Source organism: Triticum aestivum, chromosome 3B (assembly GCF_018294505.1).
Source record: "Triticum aestivum cultivar Chinese Spring chromosome 3B, IWGSC CS RefSeq v2.1, whole genome shotgun sequence".
In the NCBI taxonomy this organism is placed as follows: domain Eukaryota; kingdom Viridiplantae; phylum Streptophyta; class Magnoliopsida; order Poales; family Poaceae; genus Triticum; species Triticum aestivum.
This window is the reverse complement of record NC_057801.1, coordinates 753,900,055-753,919,019: the sequence shown is the minus strand read 5'-3', so window position 1 is coordinate 753,919,019 and position 18,965 is coordinate 753,900,055. Positions and strand designations below refer to the sequence as shown.

The 18,965-nt window shown below is 47.9% G+C and overlaps 1 protein-coding gene across 6 annotated transcripts; it reads right to left on the bottom strand.

Moving 5' to 3' along the window:
• Positions 1 to 3,937, bottom strand: LOC123072218 (uncharacterized). Of its 6 annotated transcripts, none has more exons than XR_006434920.1 (6): positions 3,503 to 3,937; positions 2,923 to 3,022; positions 2,726 to 2,782; positions 1,990 to 2,047; positions 1,727 to 1,782; positions 1 to 186 (listed from the first exon to the last, which is right to left on the bottom strand). XR_006434920.1 is itself a non-coding variant. In XM_044495787.1 (6 exons), the coding sequence occupies exons 1-5, from the start codon at positions 3,790 to 3,792 to the stop codon at positions 1,778 to 1,780; spliced, it is 558 nt and encodes a 185-aa protein (XP_044351722.1). In that variant the 5' UTR covers positions 3,793 to 3,935; the 3' UTR covers positions 1 to 186; positions 1,731 to 1,777. The 6 variants fall into 6 exon arrangements, 2 of the variants coding, with proteins under 2 accessions (XP_044351722.1, XP_044351721.1); XR_006434919.1 differs by having other exon boundaries at positions 1,990 to 2,050; positions 3,503 to 3,936; XR_006434918.1 differs by having other exon boundaries at positions 2,875 to 3,022; positions 3,503 to 3,934.
• Positions 3,938 to 18,965: the final 15,028 nt, after the last annotated feature.

The window sequence follows — 18,965 nt, the reverse complement described above, 5'->3', positions numbered from 1 at the left end:
TTTACAAAATGATAGACCTCTATTCATTGTTTGCTCCATTACACATAATACCCAGTTGACAAGATACCATAAGGTTTACAAAATGATAGCTAAAAGACACATTATTTTGGCTCCATTACACAAAATGTCCAGCTGACGCAAACTGCCATCTTCATGGTTCATCCCTGGTCCTCTTGTATGTCATTCCTACAAAGAATAAAAAAGCCACCGGTGAATTCATTCATTCATAGAGATAATGGCAAAAACAGTAATTGTATAAAACATGAATGGCAAAAAACAAACTGGGATTTTACTATTATAAAAATTGGGCATGTTCAGAATAATGCCACCATCATGTGACTACTCACATACAAAACTAGCGCTCAAGACCTATTTACAGTTACTGGATTAAGATTCAGAAAACTAGAATATCGACATGTAAATTAGAGTAGAAAGTAGCACAAACGGAGTGAAATGTGCATATCATATAGTTCACATCAGAAAACAACAAAACAAATTATTCCTTGACTTATGATACCATGGAAATAATTAATGAGATATATATTGTGTAGGGGCAGAGTACATATGATGCACTGTAACCCATATGAGTCATGACCAACTGTTCTTTACGACATTCAGACAAATTTCTTTTGCAGAAACAATGCAAACCAACTCCAAACTGAATGAAAAAGAGTGTCACCGGCATCCAGGTCAAAGTCAACAAACATATATGAGCATGTTGGCAAGATTAGATTAGTCATCCTCTCCCAAATATTACCATTTTATCCAGAACATGCCTTTCAAAGCAAATAGTGTGGTCTGGGCTTCTCTTAGGAGAGAATGTGAGATCCGTGGAAATATGAAGATTGGAAAACTTGCAGAGGAGGAACTTCTTCGGTTTGATCCTAGCTACAAGCCTGAAAATGAAAGCCTCGTCTTGTCTGGCATATTTTCAGATCAAAGGAAACAGAAAAGGGCTGCAATGGTGAGAAAGGTTATAGGCCTCAAACCTAAGCACAAGCGTACAAAGTAGCAGTGTAGTTTTTTCAGACACAATATGAGTGGGGAAAGACTCCTCCCAACATAGTGAGATGGTTTCTATAGCCTTTGAGTTGCTAAATTTATTCTAAGGCCCTAAATGCCAATAAACAAATCAGTAATCTTCGGATGCATGCTGGTTGTCATTCTTCTTTCAAGTATTTGTGAAGATTTACAACAGAGATATATGTTTGAATGATGGAACAATGATCCATCAAATGAAACAAGGGTCATGCTCTTGCATGGACAACTGGTGACGCTAATGAAAATATTCTAGACAAACTATGGTCGTTATGTTCACAAATTGCAGCCAAGCCTCTCTTTCACAGCTGACCTAACTCTGTCAGAATAATATCTGAACACTCCATGGTCAATGTGTTGTTAAACTACAGAAAAAAAATGAAAACACAGAGAGGACTTATGTACAGATCCATGGTACAGCTAGTTCTCCATATTGTTATGAGATTATGAGGTTCTTATGAATGTGTGACAGGAAAAAATGAAAGGATAACTTGCCGAAGACTTATGTTCTGAAGATCATGATGCACTGCCATTGCAATGTTTGCATCAAGAAGATCAATGACTGGGTGAAAGAGATCGCCCTTTCAGAAGGTACATATGCAAGTCACTCACGTTAGCATCTCTTTGTGATAATGTTATACTTCTGTTTTTATGTACGATTGTGCATCTATTCTGTTTAGAGGTGTACCGACTTTTTCCTCATCACGCTTCTTTGAAGCATCCTCTCTGTGTTGCCGAATCAATCTGCGGATGCAAAAAGGATAAGTAAAGAATGATTGTTTGCCAATAGTCAAACAACTATCATCTACTAATAGAAATTAATTTAATGAGGGTCTAGAAAAGATGAGTAGTTCTACTACAAACTGACAAATAGGGATCTGAGGGAATTAAGATAAACAAGCAATGCCTACAGTTGCACATCAAAATTCGAAGCAAATGGGAAGAACTCACTGGTTAGAGGTACGGGTCGATCGGCGCAACCGTTGGGAGAAAGGCGACGCAGTGGGATCTTCTGTCCAACAAAATTATAGATACATGCATTTCTTCAGAATGGTACCATACAACCAAACTCATCAGTACATGTTAGCCCAGCTGCCTATCTACTACAGTATCAACACAGGGCTATGGTGACTAAGTAAACTTGAATGCTATGTTCAACTACAACTATATAGATACAGTAGCTATTGCCTGCTGTGCTATGCTTTCCTGAATTAGTTGAAATATGAGCATATAGCAGCTATTGTGTGCTAGATACTACAACTAGGACTATACAAACTTTATCCATGTTTTGGCTCTTTTATCATACACAACATACCATTCTGTTTTATTGATTAATTAGTCATGGTCAGAAGTCAAGTGTATATTCTCAAAAAATAGCAGAAATGTTATTCACAACTAGTGTATTTTCATGCAAATAACAAGAATAACAGCAGCCAACTTACGAGATCCAACTGCAAGCTAGGATTCCCACTTGTTTGTTATGACAAGAAGATAGTCATATTTGCTGAACTTGTACACACACCATATTTATGTCATTCAGATAAGCTATAATGATATGGATGAAACTACACTCCATTTAGAACACAAGAAAGCAGTTTGACATATCTTAAAGATATTTATGTTGCTCCAGAGAAAGCAAGCTACGTAATGAAACAATTAAGCCATGAAATTCTAAAGAAAGACTTACTTTTAGTCCGTGGTGTTCCACAGACAACCCAGGTGTTTGAAGTGATGGATTCTTGCACTGGGGAAATCAAGAATCACCAATGTTAGAAGAAATGTGTAAGTGGATCCTCAATTCTGTAGAAGTAATGGTTTAACATGTAAATATTCCACCTTCTGAATTCGAAACTGGATAACTACGTCATCCTTGACAATGCTGACCTCTTCGATACCAAGAACGGTGTTCACTCCTACACTTTTCAAGGTCCTTTGAAGCCTTTTGTCATCAGTGGCCGTGGTCTTGTGAACGGCCTTCTTCTTCCTGTCATCAGTGGAAAGCTAAGTACAATAACAAGATAAGTAATGTTTCATATATATGTAATCTTATAAGCTGACATACGCCCACTAAATGGCATTCAACAACAGATCAATCTTGAAATGTGACACCAGTATGTTTAGATAGTAATCAATATTCTTAGCGAGCCCGCTTCAAATTGGGCATTTCTACAGAGGATACCAGCAATTATTCACATGGCACAAATTATTCATTATGAGGAAACAATTTAGGTCTGAAACGAAGGATTCACACAGGTAAAGTACATATAGAATAGTCAACATGCTGAAAGAAGGAAAAACTGCTGCCCATAGCAAAACTAATTTCATGAATCAAAGCAGAGCTAGTTTTTTGTAAGATAAAATTGCTGGGCCTATGTGGTGCCCGGGTCCATCACCAGGGGTTGAAATCTATACAATACAGGCAGAGAGGAGAGGAGTGAGACCATATGAGGGAGGAAGATCTTACCCATTCATTGCCGCCATGTTCCTAGTGGCTAGTTGGCTGGATGCGGAGGGAGCAGAGGCCGCGTGCCTCGCTTCAGACCACCGAGAGCGAAGGGCCCTTGCCCCCCCCCCCCCAGATCTGCTGCCATGGAAATGAGGGAAGAGGGAGTTGGGCATGGGTTGGGGCAGTGGCGCCATGGAAGGGAGCGGGCGAGGTGGCCTCACTCGGTGACCGGTGGAAGGAGGATCACACGCTCGCGACTGGGGTGCCAGCTGGTGGAAGGAGGGACGACTTTGGCGGTGGATCCACATGGAAGGAGGGACGGGCCCTCCGATGGCCCTCAGCGGCAGCGGCGGAGGCGGTGTGAATTGGGACCCTAGGCGGTGGCGGCGGCGTACGAGAGAGGGGGGAGACGAGGAGGAAAAGGGATTGAGTGAGGCACCCTGTGGTTTGGTACAAAAATTTGCGGGCTGGGCCGCGCTAAAAGTTTTCGACCGCGCGCACAGGCCCATTTACCACCTGCTGTTGGTCGGCATTATTTGCCGACCGATCGTTAGATGGGGATACGATCTTTCCCGGCCGACTGTTTGATAGCAAAGACTTATCTATTCCCAACCGACCGTCTCTCAGTGTACCGAAGTTTTCCCAACCAACTGTGACTTAGAAGTTTGTCCAACCAACTGTCGGTCGGCGAATGTGACCTTTTCCAACACACATCAGTAGGGAAAAAGTGTCGTGGTGTAGTGGTTCTTCGTCCTGGGTGGGCTACAGGCGTACCTGCATGACGTTCTTTGGACCGTTCATAACGTAAAAAAATCATCGTAGAAGGATTTTTTTGGGGATTTCACGGTATATGGTGGGTGGCCGGGCCGAGCGAAGCAGGGTGGTTTGCATGTTTCTCTCATACACGCACGTGTGAGCGCATTACTGAACTCGAGTGAGCCCTTCACATTACTGAACCCGAAAGATCCCTCGCATTAGTAAACTCTAGGGCTAGGTGAATGATTTTTCATTGATGTCCCCTCTACGGGCTAAACCCTATGGCTTATATCCACGCTAGGAAGGGTATCTAGGGTTACAAGGTCGGTGGCTAGAAACTAGGTAGTGGTAGAGATCCTGGAGTATACGTCAAGTCTTCAGGAGAAGCACTCTTGATCACACCTCCTCCGTGCGGCCTCCGGAGTCCATCTTGACCACAAATGAGGAGTCGTTGGCCTGACCCGAAGAGCAATTGGCCCACTGGGTTAGTACCCCCTTATCTAGGACACCGTCAATACAGAAACTAAAGGATATTAAGGCCTCCTTTTAATAGAGAGCCGGAACAAAGCATTAACACATAGTACATACATGAACTCCTCAAAATACGGTAATCACCGGAAAGAATACCAATTATTGTCACCTTGGGGTATGTAGATCCTAACACGTAATAGGTGCGTATAACACTACTAGGGAAAACCCTAGTAGTAGCACGGGTTTAGAGCCCACTAGTAGCGCGCGCTGCCGCGCTACTAATAAGGCGCTACAGCTATTACTTAGCAGTAGCGCGTGTGACATGCGCTAACACGCGCTACTGCTAAGACACATAGCGGCAGCGCTTCTTCTATCCCGCGCTGCTGCTAATCTGGCTAGTTGCAGCATGTTTACTAATAATCGCTAATAGTATTCTTTTTTTAGTGTATTTATCCGCCGTTATACAAATTTTGGTACAATACCAATTATGAGGTTTATATCATTATGTCCATAACAGTGTGTCAAATGAAGGTGGATTAGGTTCAAATGGAGGCAATATGTGGTGCATGTCAAAAGTATACTACTAATCCAAACTTGATCTAGTTTGGACTAGTAGTACTTTCGATGTGCACCACATCTTGCCTCCACTTGAAACTAATCCGCCATCACAAGCTATTTAATCATCATCATAGTCATTACCACCAACAGTATTTATTTAATCACCACTAACACTAGCTAATAATTATCATCATAGTCATTACCACCAACACTAGCTATTTTATCATCAAAGTAATAGTGTAGCACATCATCATCTTCAGACTCATTTCTAGCTAGCTAATCACTCCTGCTGCTCTCTCTTAGATAAAATAACATAAAACATGTGTAGCTCTCCTCCTTCATCAAGTTGGAGCATGCAGATAAACCTGTCTCTTAATCGTGGGCTGCGCTTCTGTTTGCTGCCCGCTAGTACTTCTTTGCGCTCCTCCATCACACATTTGGTCCAGTCTTGCACTATTAAGAATCCGTCGCTAATCCTGAATGCACTAAAGTAATCTGTAGGATATCTTGGCCGTAAGCTAATAATACTCATGATACCTTTAGTCTCGATCCCATAAGGCACAACATTCATCGGGAGTCCCTGTTGAAGAACATCGTATATGGTAACATACTTAGCAATGGAGTTTAGCTTCAAAAATAATGTATGGAAAAGATGCACTGAGGACAAATAGTAAAAATCTTACCATCCTTCCTAAATACTCCCTCCGTAAACTAATATAAGAGTTTTTAGATGACTATTTTAGTGATCTAAATGCTCTTATATTAGTTTACGGAGGGAGTAGATGTGACTGTAGTTCATTACGAACACTATTGGTCGCACGTTTTCAGTACTAACATTTCTAAATGAAGGAAGAAAATTTGTCTTGACAGTATCAAGATCCGCAAGCCATGAAACATAATGACTAAGCTCCTCGCAGTTGAGTTCAGCCCCGGCACAGTAGTAGGTCCTGTCTACTAAGCGCTGGACATGTTTGCTTGAACCGAAATAAGTTGACAATACAAATTAGTTGTCAACTATTTTTGAATAAACAATATCAAAGACATAAATATGGTTGAGAAACTTACATAATGGTATAACTGGAGGCGTCTGCACATCGACCCAGATGTCGGTATTACCTTCAATATCATCTTCCGGACGAATATCAAAGGTGATAACCATATCAGGCTCAAATGCATAAGTCTTGCATAGTGCTCGCCATGTTTTGCATCCAAAATAGGTGTAGTCGTCTGAATTGTATAATTTTGCGTGGAAAATATAACCATGCTTGGTCTTCAAGTAAACTTTCTTTACCTCCATAGTACGTCTGGAACCTATCTTATCCAATACAAAAACTCTTGCATAACAGGGGATATGCTAGTAGAATAGTAAATTTTTTTATAAGTTGAAGCAAATGAAGCAGATGTCATGCTTAATTACGAAAAACGACTTATCGTTGTGACTTACTGTATTCATTTTGAAGTTCTCGTCCAGCTTGATGCTGAAGCGCCTATCATCATCTAGGAAGATTCCGTCGCACAGGCCGCGCTCGTCTTCGCAGTATTTGCAAATACCGAAATCCTTTTCGTTGTCAGACATTTCCTATGTTCATAGTTGAAACATTAATTGAAAATCGATCGAAGACAACTATCAGGATACTCAACACACAAATCTGGGGCACTCGATATTTTCTACATATTCTGGCACAAGTCATGCCAAAATTTACGGAAAAATCTGGCATGACCTTTGCTAAAGTAGGACATATCGAGCGCCTGAAATTTGCCGGAACGGAAATGAATCAACACTCCGGCAAAACATAGGCCACTCGGAGGTGTAGCCTGCAAACATGACCGGCCACTTGGGCAAGCACATATCCTATTTGAGCAACACAAGATATACAACAAGTTCTTACTAACTAGTTCTATTAATTCAACTAGTTCTTACTAAAAATAATTTTTTTACTCGTTTTATGATTCATCCTAGAAATTTGATTCGTTTCCACCCTTACATGAACCACAACTAATTTGAAACGCATCCGCATCTGATTCGTTTCCACCCTTACATGAACCCTAACTAATTTGATGCAACTAAAATATGAAGAAACCTAGGCAGAGGTAGGGGAGCAGGCGTGCTCACCTCGGGTGACTGCGACGAGGGAGGGGCAGGCGACGTCGAGGTCCGGGTCGGGGCTCGGGCGCGCGGCGGAGGGCGTCGTCGAGGTCGGGGGCGGGGGCGGCGTCCGGGGCGGTGTCCGGGGCGGCGTTGAGGTCGGGGTCGGGGGCGGCGTTGAATCCGGGGTCGGGGGCGGCGTAGAGGGTGTGCGAAGAGCGCGCAGCGGCCGACGGGCGACGGCGGCGGCGAGAGCGGAGGAGTTGTATTTGGGAAGTGGCCGTGGGGAAGGACGAATCCGCGGTTAAGTCAGACGTAGTAGTAGCGCGTTAGGGAAAGCACGCTGCTGCTACATTAGGTACAGCGCGTTCTGTGATACACGCTACTGCTACTCCTTTATCTTTTTTCCCATTTCATTTATTTTTCTTCACATTTTATTTTTCTCCTTTCACCTTATTATATTTCTTTCATTTTCAATTACCTTTGTATCTGCTTTCCATTTAATTTTAGATCCTTTAGCAGTAGCGAGTTTGGAGGAAACCCCGCTGCTACAAAGAAATTAGCGGTAGCGCTATTCTTCGTAGATCGCTACTACTATGTGTAGCCTGTGGGATAAGCCGTGGGAATTTTTAGTAGTAACGTGTTTAGCAGGAGGCGCGCTACTGCTAGAACTTTAGCTGTAGCGCGATTTGAGCAGGAGCGTTAGTGCTACTTAGCACCAGAGCTCTTTTTTGACCCACGCTACTGCTAAAGTTCTGTGTATAAGGTTTTCCCTAGTAGTGTAACTTGCAAGATAGGATCAAGAACTCAAATATATTCATGAAGACATAAAGGGTTCAGATATGAAATCATGGCACTCGGGCCCTAGTGACAAGCATTAAGCATAGCAAAGTCATAACAACATTAATCTCAGAATATAGTGGATACTAGGGATCAAGCCCTAACAAATAGACTCGATTACATGGTAAATCTTATCCAACACCATCATCGTCCAGCAAGCCTACGAAGGAATTACTCATTCCCGGTGGTGAGCATCATGAAAGTGGTTATGAAGAAGGGTTGGTGATAATGATGGTGATGAATCCCCCTTTCCGGAGCCCCGATCAGACTCCAGATCTGGCCTCCCGATGAAGAAAAGGAGGTGGCGACAGCTCCGTATCGTAAAACGCGATGAAACTTCTTCCCTTATTTTTTCTCGGGAAATAGGAATTTATAGGCTTGAGATTAGGGTCAGGGTAGCCACATGGGCCCCACAAGCTACATGGGCACAACCGGGGGTGGGGGGTGGGGGGGGGGGAGGGGTGGCCACACCCATGTGGCTTGTGGGCCACTGGTGGGTCCCCTCCTGTGGATCTTCGCTCCAATATTTTTTATATATTTCATAAAAAAACTTTAAAAAGTTTCATCCAATTCCGACAATTTTTATTTCTGCACAAAAACAACACCATGGTAGTTCTACTGAAAACAGCGTTAGTCCGGGTTAGTTTCATTCAAATCATGCAAATTAGGGTCCAAAACAAGAGCAAAAGTGATTGAAAAAGTAGATACGACAGAGACGTATCAACGGCTAAGAATCTGGTATATCCCTTTATGAAAGGGTTATCACAGATTGTGATAGAAAATACATCGAGGAAGATGGACATGAGACTCACGTAAGTTGCCATGGGGGTAACCCAACCTATATATGTGATCGGAGATCCCGTGAATTAGGACCTAGGAAAACAATCCACCGATCAACTGAGAAGAGTACCCTTACTAACCCACTTCATTGGAGATGCAATACTCTTGTAATCTGTAAGGCAGTTTGACTTTTGTCTTAATGTGTTCCAAAGCTTGTGTAAGCAAGATGCTATACTACAAAGCGATCTTTGGAGGAACACACATATGTGAGCCCGACTATTGGTCACAGTCTATGAGTTAGGGTAGTCTATAGGAAGCTCACGAGAAGGTCATGAGTATGAATAATAAGCTCCACCTATGGGGTTTAGCCTTCGGCAACCATGTATCAGCTGACAATAGGCAAAAATTCTGCACCTAAACTGACAATTCAAGGCATAGTTCATTGTTCAGTTGTGAAGAAGTCTAATCCTGTTGCTCTAGGTGGAAGTTCAACTTAACAGTATCCACTGAATATTTTGTGTGTATCAAAACATTGTTTGGAACCTCGCATTTTTTTTGTTTGGAACATTGGACAAACTTATGTGCCTTGATATCTGGTGGGAGATTGTTGGATTATAGATGGGCCTTGGTCCATATACGACAATAATCCATGATTAATCTCTAACGCCCATTTAGGTGCATGCCACGTGGTGGAAAGTTTAATACCATACTGCTATAGTAGTAAGATTAAGACCCCTTTATAAGGGCTGCTTTACCACATGTATTTGGGAGCTTGGCAAGAGGAGCTGTACACACGCCCTCTTTCTCCTCCGCCGCCCTCTTCGTCTCGCCTCGTCATGAATGATTAATTAATTGTGGATTGATTAACGAGTCGCTAATGGAAGTGCCATTGTCCGAGACGTTGGACCGTGGGCTGTTTGCGGACTCGGTCGTGGGCCTAAGCCCAGGCCCATCTACCCGACGGTCTATATAAGGAGGCACTGGCTTCTGGAGTGAACCCTAACCCACTCACTCACTCCTACATAACCCTAGCCGTCATCTACTATTCATCTGCCTGTGCTGCTTCCGGCGATCCCATCTCGACGACCGCGTGCACGGTTGGTCGGGAGAGCAGATGCCTCTGGAACCCTGTCATTGAAGATCCTGCCTAGAAGAACGACAATAAGATTTTTTGGGGGCGTCTTAGTGCGATTGCTCCCGATCTGTCCCCGTCTCCGCCCACCTCTGCTTCCACTACTTCTCCTGCATCAACACCATGGTCGACTACGCCGCCACCAAGAAGAAAGCCACGGACGATGCCGAGGCTGCTGCCGCAGCCACTGCGTTGGCCTGGCTAACCAGAGGGTATGATTTTTTTCATCCCTAGTTTACTCGTTCATGTGCTAGTCGTATATGTTGTGTTCATAGATGTTTCGATTCTATGTACTATACGTGCTCACATGCTTAGCTATCGGTATGAGTTGCATACCGTGATTGCCATGCTTACTGTTTACTTCTGGATTAGTTTTTTATATTTCCAACAAAAAATGTATTACCCTTTTTGATTGAAGAGGCAACTTGTAATTTCCATCAAAATATGTAAACTTTTTTTTGAATACAAAAAACTGTATTACCCTTTTTGATTACAGTTTTGATAAAGCACATCTAGATGTGCCATAAGTATTGCACATCTAAGTTCTATGTCATTAATCTTACGTCGTGATTTGTGTGGATATTTCCTTTTTCTTTTTTCTTTTTCTCTTTATGCTTTATTCACTCACTTAGATGTGCAATAATTAGAGCACATCTAGATGTGTCCTAGACACACCCTTTTGATTAAAGGGGCTGTACGAAGCAAAGTTCATCGAGCAATTGAAAAATAGCAAAGATGATTGAAATGTCACGAATCCTCCCGAAGTTTTTTCTTGATAGTTGTTGTTGTTGCAATTGGACCCTGCATATATGCATCCATCAACGGAACTCTGTGCTGGTTAGCTCACTGACCACCCACCCTTCCATCTCGCGCATCAACTCCGTTTGAACCCAATGCGGCCCCGCCGGGAACCCGCAATAGAGATTCTCAAGAACGGCAGCGTTGCGGAGCAAGAATCTGGCCAACGTCCTTTGCGCCCTGCCGCCTTGGTAATGCACCAGCTCGATCTTCCTCACCCGGCTCCCCAGGCATGGCGGCACCATCGCGGGTGCCAACGCGCAGTCGAGGCTGTCGTACTCGCAGTAGTGGAGACGGTGCGCGTCAAGGAGCTCCCCCTCGCTACGGCGGCCGACGTAGGCGTGGTGATCGAGTCCTGAGTGCCACTGCCACTCCGTTTCACGGGGCGCTTCTTCTTCAAAGAAAAGGGTCAGTAGCTCCAGGTTCGGGGTTCGCCGGAGGATGCTGCTCGTCGCGGCGATGACGACGGCGGGGTCGTCGTTGCGCGGCACGCTTCCGGCCAACTCGAGGTGGCGAAGGGCGGGGAGCACGGGGAGATCCGCGAACCACGAGCCCATGCGAGCGGAGCATAACTGGAGGTGTTTCGCGGTCGAGGCCAGCTGATGCAGGAACGAACCGAGCTTGACGAGCTCCCCCGCCTCCTCGAGGGGGTAGATCGTGCAGATGTCGACCTTGCACGACGTGACGGACGGAAGGCCGCCCACGGTGAGGATCGAGGTGTCGGGGACGGCGCCACGGTACTCGAAGGAGTGGAGATCCGGCGTGTCGACGGCAAGGCTGGATAGGTTGTGGCAGCACCGGAGGGCGAGCCTGCGGAGGTGTGTGTTGTCGAGGAGGGAGACCGCGGTCACCGTGCCACAAGCCTCGAGCGTCAGGTCGGCCAGGCGCGGACAGCCGGAGATCAGCCTCTGCACATGCTCCTCCTCGTCTTCGAGGATGTGGGTGAGGTGCAGAGCCTCGAGAGCTGGCAGGCTGATGGCTGCCGGCGGGGAGAGCCTGCAGTAGCCTAGACGGAGCGATCGCAGCGCGGCGCAAGAGAAGAGTCCCCTCGGGACGGTGTAGGTGAACTCTCCAGACGGCGGATTCCACGATCGAGCTGCCGTCTCCTCATCGTCGCTGGACGGGACATCGTCTTTGGGGTGCGCGCGGAGGGAACGGTTGTCGTCGGGGTCAGACTTGGGAGGATTCCCGGCGACGGCTTGATTCCCAACAAGGCCATCGGCGGCGACATCGTCATGGGAGGGGTGGAGGCTGCAGGGGCCACTGCAGATGGGGCCGCGGCCAAGGCGGAGGTCGAGCCCGAACTCTGGGGCGGCATGCCACAGGGCGTAGGAGACCCACTGGTCCACCTTGGACCCGTCTTCGGGGCAGTATCTTTCCATGGATACGCGGAGCGCGCGCAGGGGCGCCGAGGCGGCGGCGGGGGACGGGCGACTGTTGCGGGAGAAGAGGGCGGCGGTGACGTCGGCGATGAACCGCGCCTTGTTGCGGTCGTACCGGCCATCGTAGCCGTAGCCCAAGACGGGCCGTCCCAGCGGCTCCATGGACATGGAGACGGTGTGGACGCTGGCCATGACGTGGCGCCACCGCGACGAGAGCGTCGCGGCGCGAGCGGCCTCCCTGGTTTCGAGGAAGGAGAGGATGTGACCGAGTACGCCGTCGCGGAGGTTGCTCAGGCGGTCGCTTCCGGCGTCGGCGGCGATCTGCGAGTCACCCATCGCGCGCGGCGCCGATCGATCTGCGAGATGCGGAAGTGTATCCGCGTAGAGAAATAATAGACGTTCTCTTCCCAAACAATTCCGATTTCTTCTCAAAACTTTCCTAAAACAATTCCTACATTAGATAAAAAATTAACGATTAATGTTTGTTTATCCATGCGATTACAAACTCTTTAAATTTAGGAAAGTAAAACATAGCCTAAAGCGAGCCCTCTCAGCGATTTGCTTTTCTAGCCGTCGGTTCACAATATAGACGTTTCTAACCGTTGGATCTTCTGTATACAGCCATCTGTCAAATCCTGGCCCTGATGTTCTATGTACTACTATTACATAGGCCAAAACGACGGCTATGGTAAACTGGACCGTCGGACAACCCATTCCAGCATTTCATTAAAGTATGTCCGGCTTCACTAAAGGGGACTCTGCCCACTGCAGCCAGCCGATTTAGTTTAACCGTAGTATACTGCTAGCCACGAATACCGCATCTCCTTCACGCCCGACACGAACGGCACCGTGGAAGGCTCCGCCACGGCGCGGCTGCCCATCAACCTCATGACCGAGCCGCACACCCCTTCCTACTCTAGGCGCTACCGCCGACCCAACGTCTTGTGCATATCATAGCACACAAGATGGACCCAATTGCCGATGCATATGGAACTCAACTCATCTGCATACGCTCATCAACTGTCTTGAGACATTGAATGCCTGGCTGACAGATCTAATCACATGGCTTTATATTCCTCAATCAAAAATATATCTGACTAACGTCTCACATTTAGGAATAATATTGTGCGCATCAATGGGATGAGAAACCGGGGTTAGTCGGGACTATGGTGAAATGGTTTTCTAGAAACATGGAGGGTATGATTTGGTCCCTGGCCAATGGGCACAGGCTAAAGCTTTGCCCCAATAAGAAACCCCTCTTCGTCGTGTTTTTGTCCAATTAGAAAGATATTCTGCTATTTGACCTGTCCTTGTTAGTATAGCATTGAGCATCCTGATATTTCCATATAGGTCGGGGAGTAGCCAGGTAACACGGACCCCCCGGGAGTGCTCGCACGACATATGGGCTGACCCATATTCACGGTTTAGAGAGCCTTTCTTCCATATGTTTTGGTAAGGTTTTAGATATTCACAAGTATTTTTCATCAACTTCTTTTCTTTTGGTTTTCTCGGTTTTTGTCTATTTCCTTTATCTTTTCCCTTTCCTTTCCTTTTTATTTTTCTATTTTAATTTTACTTTAAAAAATTTATGAATATTTTTGCAGTCCCACAATTTTTAGAATATGTTGACATTTCTTGATTTCATGAATAGTTTATGAATTCATGAATGTTTCTTGAAATTCACAAATATTTTTCTAATTCGGGAACATTTTTTCAAGTCACGAACATCTTTAAAATTCATGACATTTCTTTAACTTTTGGTCTATGAGTTCCGTGATTCTTTTGTATTCACAAACTTTTGTTGAAATTTGTGTCATTTTTTAAATTTTCAAACAAATTTTCAATTCATGGATTTTTTTAATTTGTGATTTTTCTAAAAGTTGTGAATATTTTTCTATTTGCGATTTCTTTAAATTTAAAACATATTTTTAATTCATGCACATATTTTGAAATCCTTGATAGTTTTAAATTGAGAGCATTTGTAAAATTCCTGAACACTTTTACATTCCAGAACATTTTTTTGTCGTAGAGAAAAAAAAAGAACAGCACGCATAGGCCCGGCCCAAAAACGCTCGCGTCCAAACCCAAACCGACACATGTACGAACCCGTCCCCTAAAAGGAGACCCAACACGCATCGTGACCGCGATCGCGATCGCATCGCCGCTATTGCCGCCGACGTAGACGATGGCCGGCGGCGTTGACCGCCTGTCCGACCTTCCCGACGAGCTCCTCCTGCGCGTCCTCCACTTCGTCCCAGGCAAGCAGGCCGCCGCCACGACCGCGCTCTCGCGGCGATGGCGCTCGCCCCTCTGGCAGTCCTCAGGCGCCGTAAACCTGGAGACGGACGTCGAGGACTGTGGCTGGGACAATGACCTCTCCTCCTCCCGGCGCGACGCCTTTGTGGCCGCGGCCGAGGCGGCGCTCGACGCCGCAGACGTCCCCGTCACGAGGCTCACCCTTCGTGTCACCGGCAACGGCAAGTCTATCGACGTATTCCTGAACGGCCGCTGGGATGTGAAGTTGCCTCTGTCGTCGTCGTCGCGGTACCACGGCGCGCTCGCCAAGTTGCTCTCCCACCGTGCGGTGAGCCGCGTCGAGGAGCTCCGGCTCGACGCCGAAGACTCTGAGTCCGACCGCCGCACGTACGGCGCCTGCTGGGAGGCCTGCTCGGACGATGAGATCAACCTCAGCTCACTCGGCGTCTACGTGTTCAACCTAGGCTTGGTGCCGTCGGAGAACCTCCGCATGCTGGACCTCACCAACTGCAGCGACCTTGTTCCGGCGGCCTCTGCGGTCGTGTTCCCGCGCCTTTCGTCGCTGCGGCTGCACCATGGCACCGTGCGGCTCGACGCCCTCCAGAGCCTCATCTACGCCGCGCCTGCACTCGCCACCGTCCACTTTGAGTCCGTCATCATCTTACCACCAACAGACAGGGAGCCGGACTCTGGTTCGCCGATCTACCACCAGTGGGACTTCATTAACACTTCCCTTCTACCGCCGGCAGAAGCCCTGCTCCGGCTCCCAGCGGCCACCGTGCTCGCCCTAGAGAGGTGCAACTGGAAGAACAGCGATGGCTCGCTGCGACACTACATAGTGGACAAGGCCGGCATTGTCCCGGCGGAGATCGACGCGCCGAGGCTACGTCGCTTCAGGTATAAGGGGGTTCTCCGGCCGTTCTCTCTGAGCCCGCCGCCGCCGGACTTGGCACATGCCGACCTGCATTTTGTGCCGCGCGCCCGCAATGATAGAGTGAACAAAATTCTGAGCCGCCACAAGCAAACCGACGAGGGCAACCTCGAGAGCTTTTGGCGATTCCTTCACAACGTCGCCGGTGTGAAGGAGCTGAAGCTAAACGTAAACCCCCTCGAGAGGACATGGCTGTGCTCAGCGAGGAGAGGAGGGCTGAGCTCCTGCCTACCTTCTCCATCCTCCAGCGCCTTGAATTGCACGGAGTGCACAGGCCCAAAGGTAAGACGGTGGCAGTGGCGATCGCGAACCAGCTCCGCTGCTGCCCCATGCTCCACGACCTCCGGATCAACCTCACCGCGGACCATCACTACCTACACTACTGGCGCGAGCACGATGATGAAAACTGCTTCCTCGAAAGGAAGTTCAGTGCTGACCGTGAAAAGTCCATCGATCTTCTAACCCGCCATCGAAACTCAAAGCCGACGGCGATGTCACCTGAAGGAAATGATGCCGCCAACTACAACGAGGTCTCCGAGATCCCTGGCCTGAGCCAGCACTCGTTCGACTGCTTAGGGAGCTCTCTGGCGAGAGTGGCCTTGCAGTTTCGGCTTGGGGCGGCGAATTGTCTTGGTGCCAAGCTGATAAAATTCTTTGCCGAGAACGCCATGGTTCTTGAAGAAATGTTTATCGAAGACGGGAACACGAAGTTGTGGGAGCACATTAGCTACAAGGTTGAGAAATTGATTTCTGATTCATCCATAAGGAGGAAGCCTGGAGCGTCAAGCTTTGTTGTGTTGCCCTTACGAGGTGATTTGACTATTAATAGTGAGAATTAATTTTGATGTAATTATTTCCAAACATTATGTTTGAGCGGGTAATTGGTTTCACTTCTAACATTAATTTCAATACCAAAATTTTGATCTTGTAAAAGGTAATTTTGCATTTTGGTCAAAATATTTCAGCGGAGTACAAAAAATTTGAGCCAGTTCCAAACTTTTGTCTTAAATTGATGTTGGACACAAGAAATTATAATTCCATTTGTTTTAGTGGTGCCACAAATATTTTTGAAACCAAAAGACTATGTCAGAACTGTTGTTGACTCGTGGTTAGGTCTAGAAAATCTCTTTATATGTCATCTTATTTACTAGCTCCGTCCAAAAATAAAAATAAAAATTAGTTTATTTAAACTGCGAAAAGCGTCTCATATTTTAGGACTAGGAAACATCACGCACTGACCTCTGCGCCAGCAAACTTTCCACGGTGCTGCTGGTACATATGGCTGCCGGCCACCGCCTGCGCTCGACAAGGAGAATAAGCGCATGCACTAGACCCTCATCCGTAGGATCCAAACTAGCCCATCAAGTGCATTACCTTTTTACAGGATAGATTAGTGTGGGGCGGTGAGAAAAGTCATTTTTCTCAGCCAATATAGGCGCTGGCGCGCCGGTCCAATCTTTCGGCCGGTCGCGTCCTAACCGTTCAATTCGGGTCTCGCGAACCGTTTGATCTCTCTGTATTCACTTCGTTCCTGCCCCGCATCGAGCCTTCCTTCCTCCAACTCGCTCCGGCACAAGCGCCGCCAGCCCCCGCCACACCGTCGCGCGAGTCAAGCGAGCTCGCAGCACCTCCGCACCGCCAATTCGCTGTCGCTCGCCACCCTCGCCCCGCTTACAAAAATTGCTTCCATGGTCCACCGGTTCCAGCATCTGGCAGTGCTGATCCCAGCAAAAAACAACCGATTGCAGCAAAACGCAGTCCCCGCATCGGCACCCGCCTTGAAGTCGCCGCACTGCCAACGCCGCCTGGCACCCAGCTTGCCGCCGGTAGCAGCACCACTGTGGAACGGTTGCAGCTTCTCCATTCATAGTTCCAGCACCGCCCCCCGACAATGGATGTAGCTTTCCCCAGTGACGGTTGCAGCTCCGGCAAACGCGGATGCAGCTTTTTGCCGTCGGTCGCATTGTTCAGTGCTGTCCTTCCAGCTTTCTGCATCACTGGTTCCAGCAAAAAAATGTGCTGGTTCCAGCATTTCCGCGGGTTGTTAAATCCTGGGCGCCGCCGTCGGTAGCTTCCTTCATCCTTGGTTCCAGCAAAAGCATGTGCTGGTTGTAGCTTTTGCAGAGGCTCGCTCCAGCATCACATCTAGTTGTATCATTTACGGCGGCTGGTTCCAGCTTCACCGCTAGCTAGATCCAGCTCTTCCTTTGCCGGATGCAGCATTTGCGGTGCCCCAGTTCCAGCACCGCAGCGGTGCCCGGTTCCAGCACCGCAGCTGGCTGCATCATTTGCGGTGGCCGGTTCCAGCTCTGCCACTAGCCGGTTCCAGCTTTTCTTTTGCCGTTTGCAGCAAATCGACCTCGCCGGATGTGCAGTAGATGTTCGCCGTGGAAAAATGGTGGGAGGTTGAAGAAGGGCGGCGGGAATGGCCGTGAGACGGTGGTGGTGGTGGTTGGGGCATCTCACGACGACGAGCATGAAAGTAGGAGGAACTAGCGTGGCTATGAGACAATGGTGGTGGTCGGGGCTGTTGGGGAACGTTGCAGAAAATAAAAAAATTCTACGCTTCACCAAGATCAATCTATGGAGTTCATCTAGCAAGGAGAGAGAGGAGTGCATCTACATACCCTTGTAGATCGCGAGCGGAAGCGTTCAAGAGAACGGGGTTGAGGGAGTCGTACTCGTCGTGATCCAAATCACCGATGATCCTAGTGCTGAACGGACAGCACCTCCGCGTTCAACACACGTACGGTTGGGGAAGACGTCTCCTCCTTCTTGATCCAGCAAGGGGGAAGGAGAGGTTGATGAAGATCCAGCAGCACGGTGGCGTGGTGGTGGATGCAGCAGCGATCTCGGCAGGGCTTCGCCAAGCTCTACGAGAGGGAGAGGTGTAGCAGAGGGAGAGGGAGGCGCCAGGAGCATGGGTGCGCAGCCCTCCCTCCCCCTCTTTATATAGGGCCCCTAGGGGGGGGGGGCGCCAGCCCTAGGAGATCCAATCTCCAAGGGGGGGGACGGCGGCCAAGGGGGTGGCTTGCCCCCCAAGCCAAGTGGAGGCGCCCCCACCCCTAGGGTTTCCAACCCTAGGCGCAGGGGGGCCCAAGGGGGGGGGGGTGCACCAGCCCACCAGGGGCTGGTTCCCCTTCCACTTCAGCCCATGGGGCCCTTCGGGATAGGTGGCCCCACCCGATGGACCCCCGGGACCCTTCCGGTGGTCCCAGTACAATACCGGTGACCCCCGAAACTTTCCCGATGGCCGAAACTTGACTTCCTATATATAATTCTTCACCTCCGGACCATTCTGGAACTCCTCGTGACGTTCGGGATCTCATCCGGGACTCCGAACAATTTTCGGGTTACTGCATACTAATATCTCTACAACCCTAGCGTCACCGAACCTTAAGTGTGTAGACCCTACGGGTTCGGGAGACATGCAGACATGACCGAGACGACTCTCTGGTCAATAACCAACAACGGGATCTGGATACCCATGT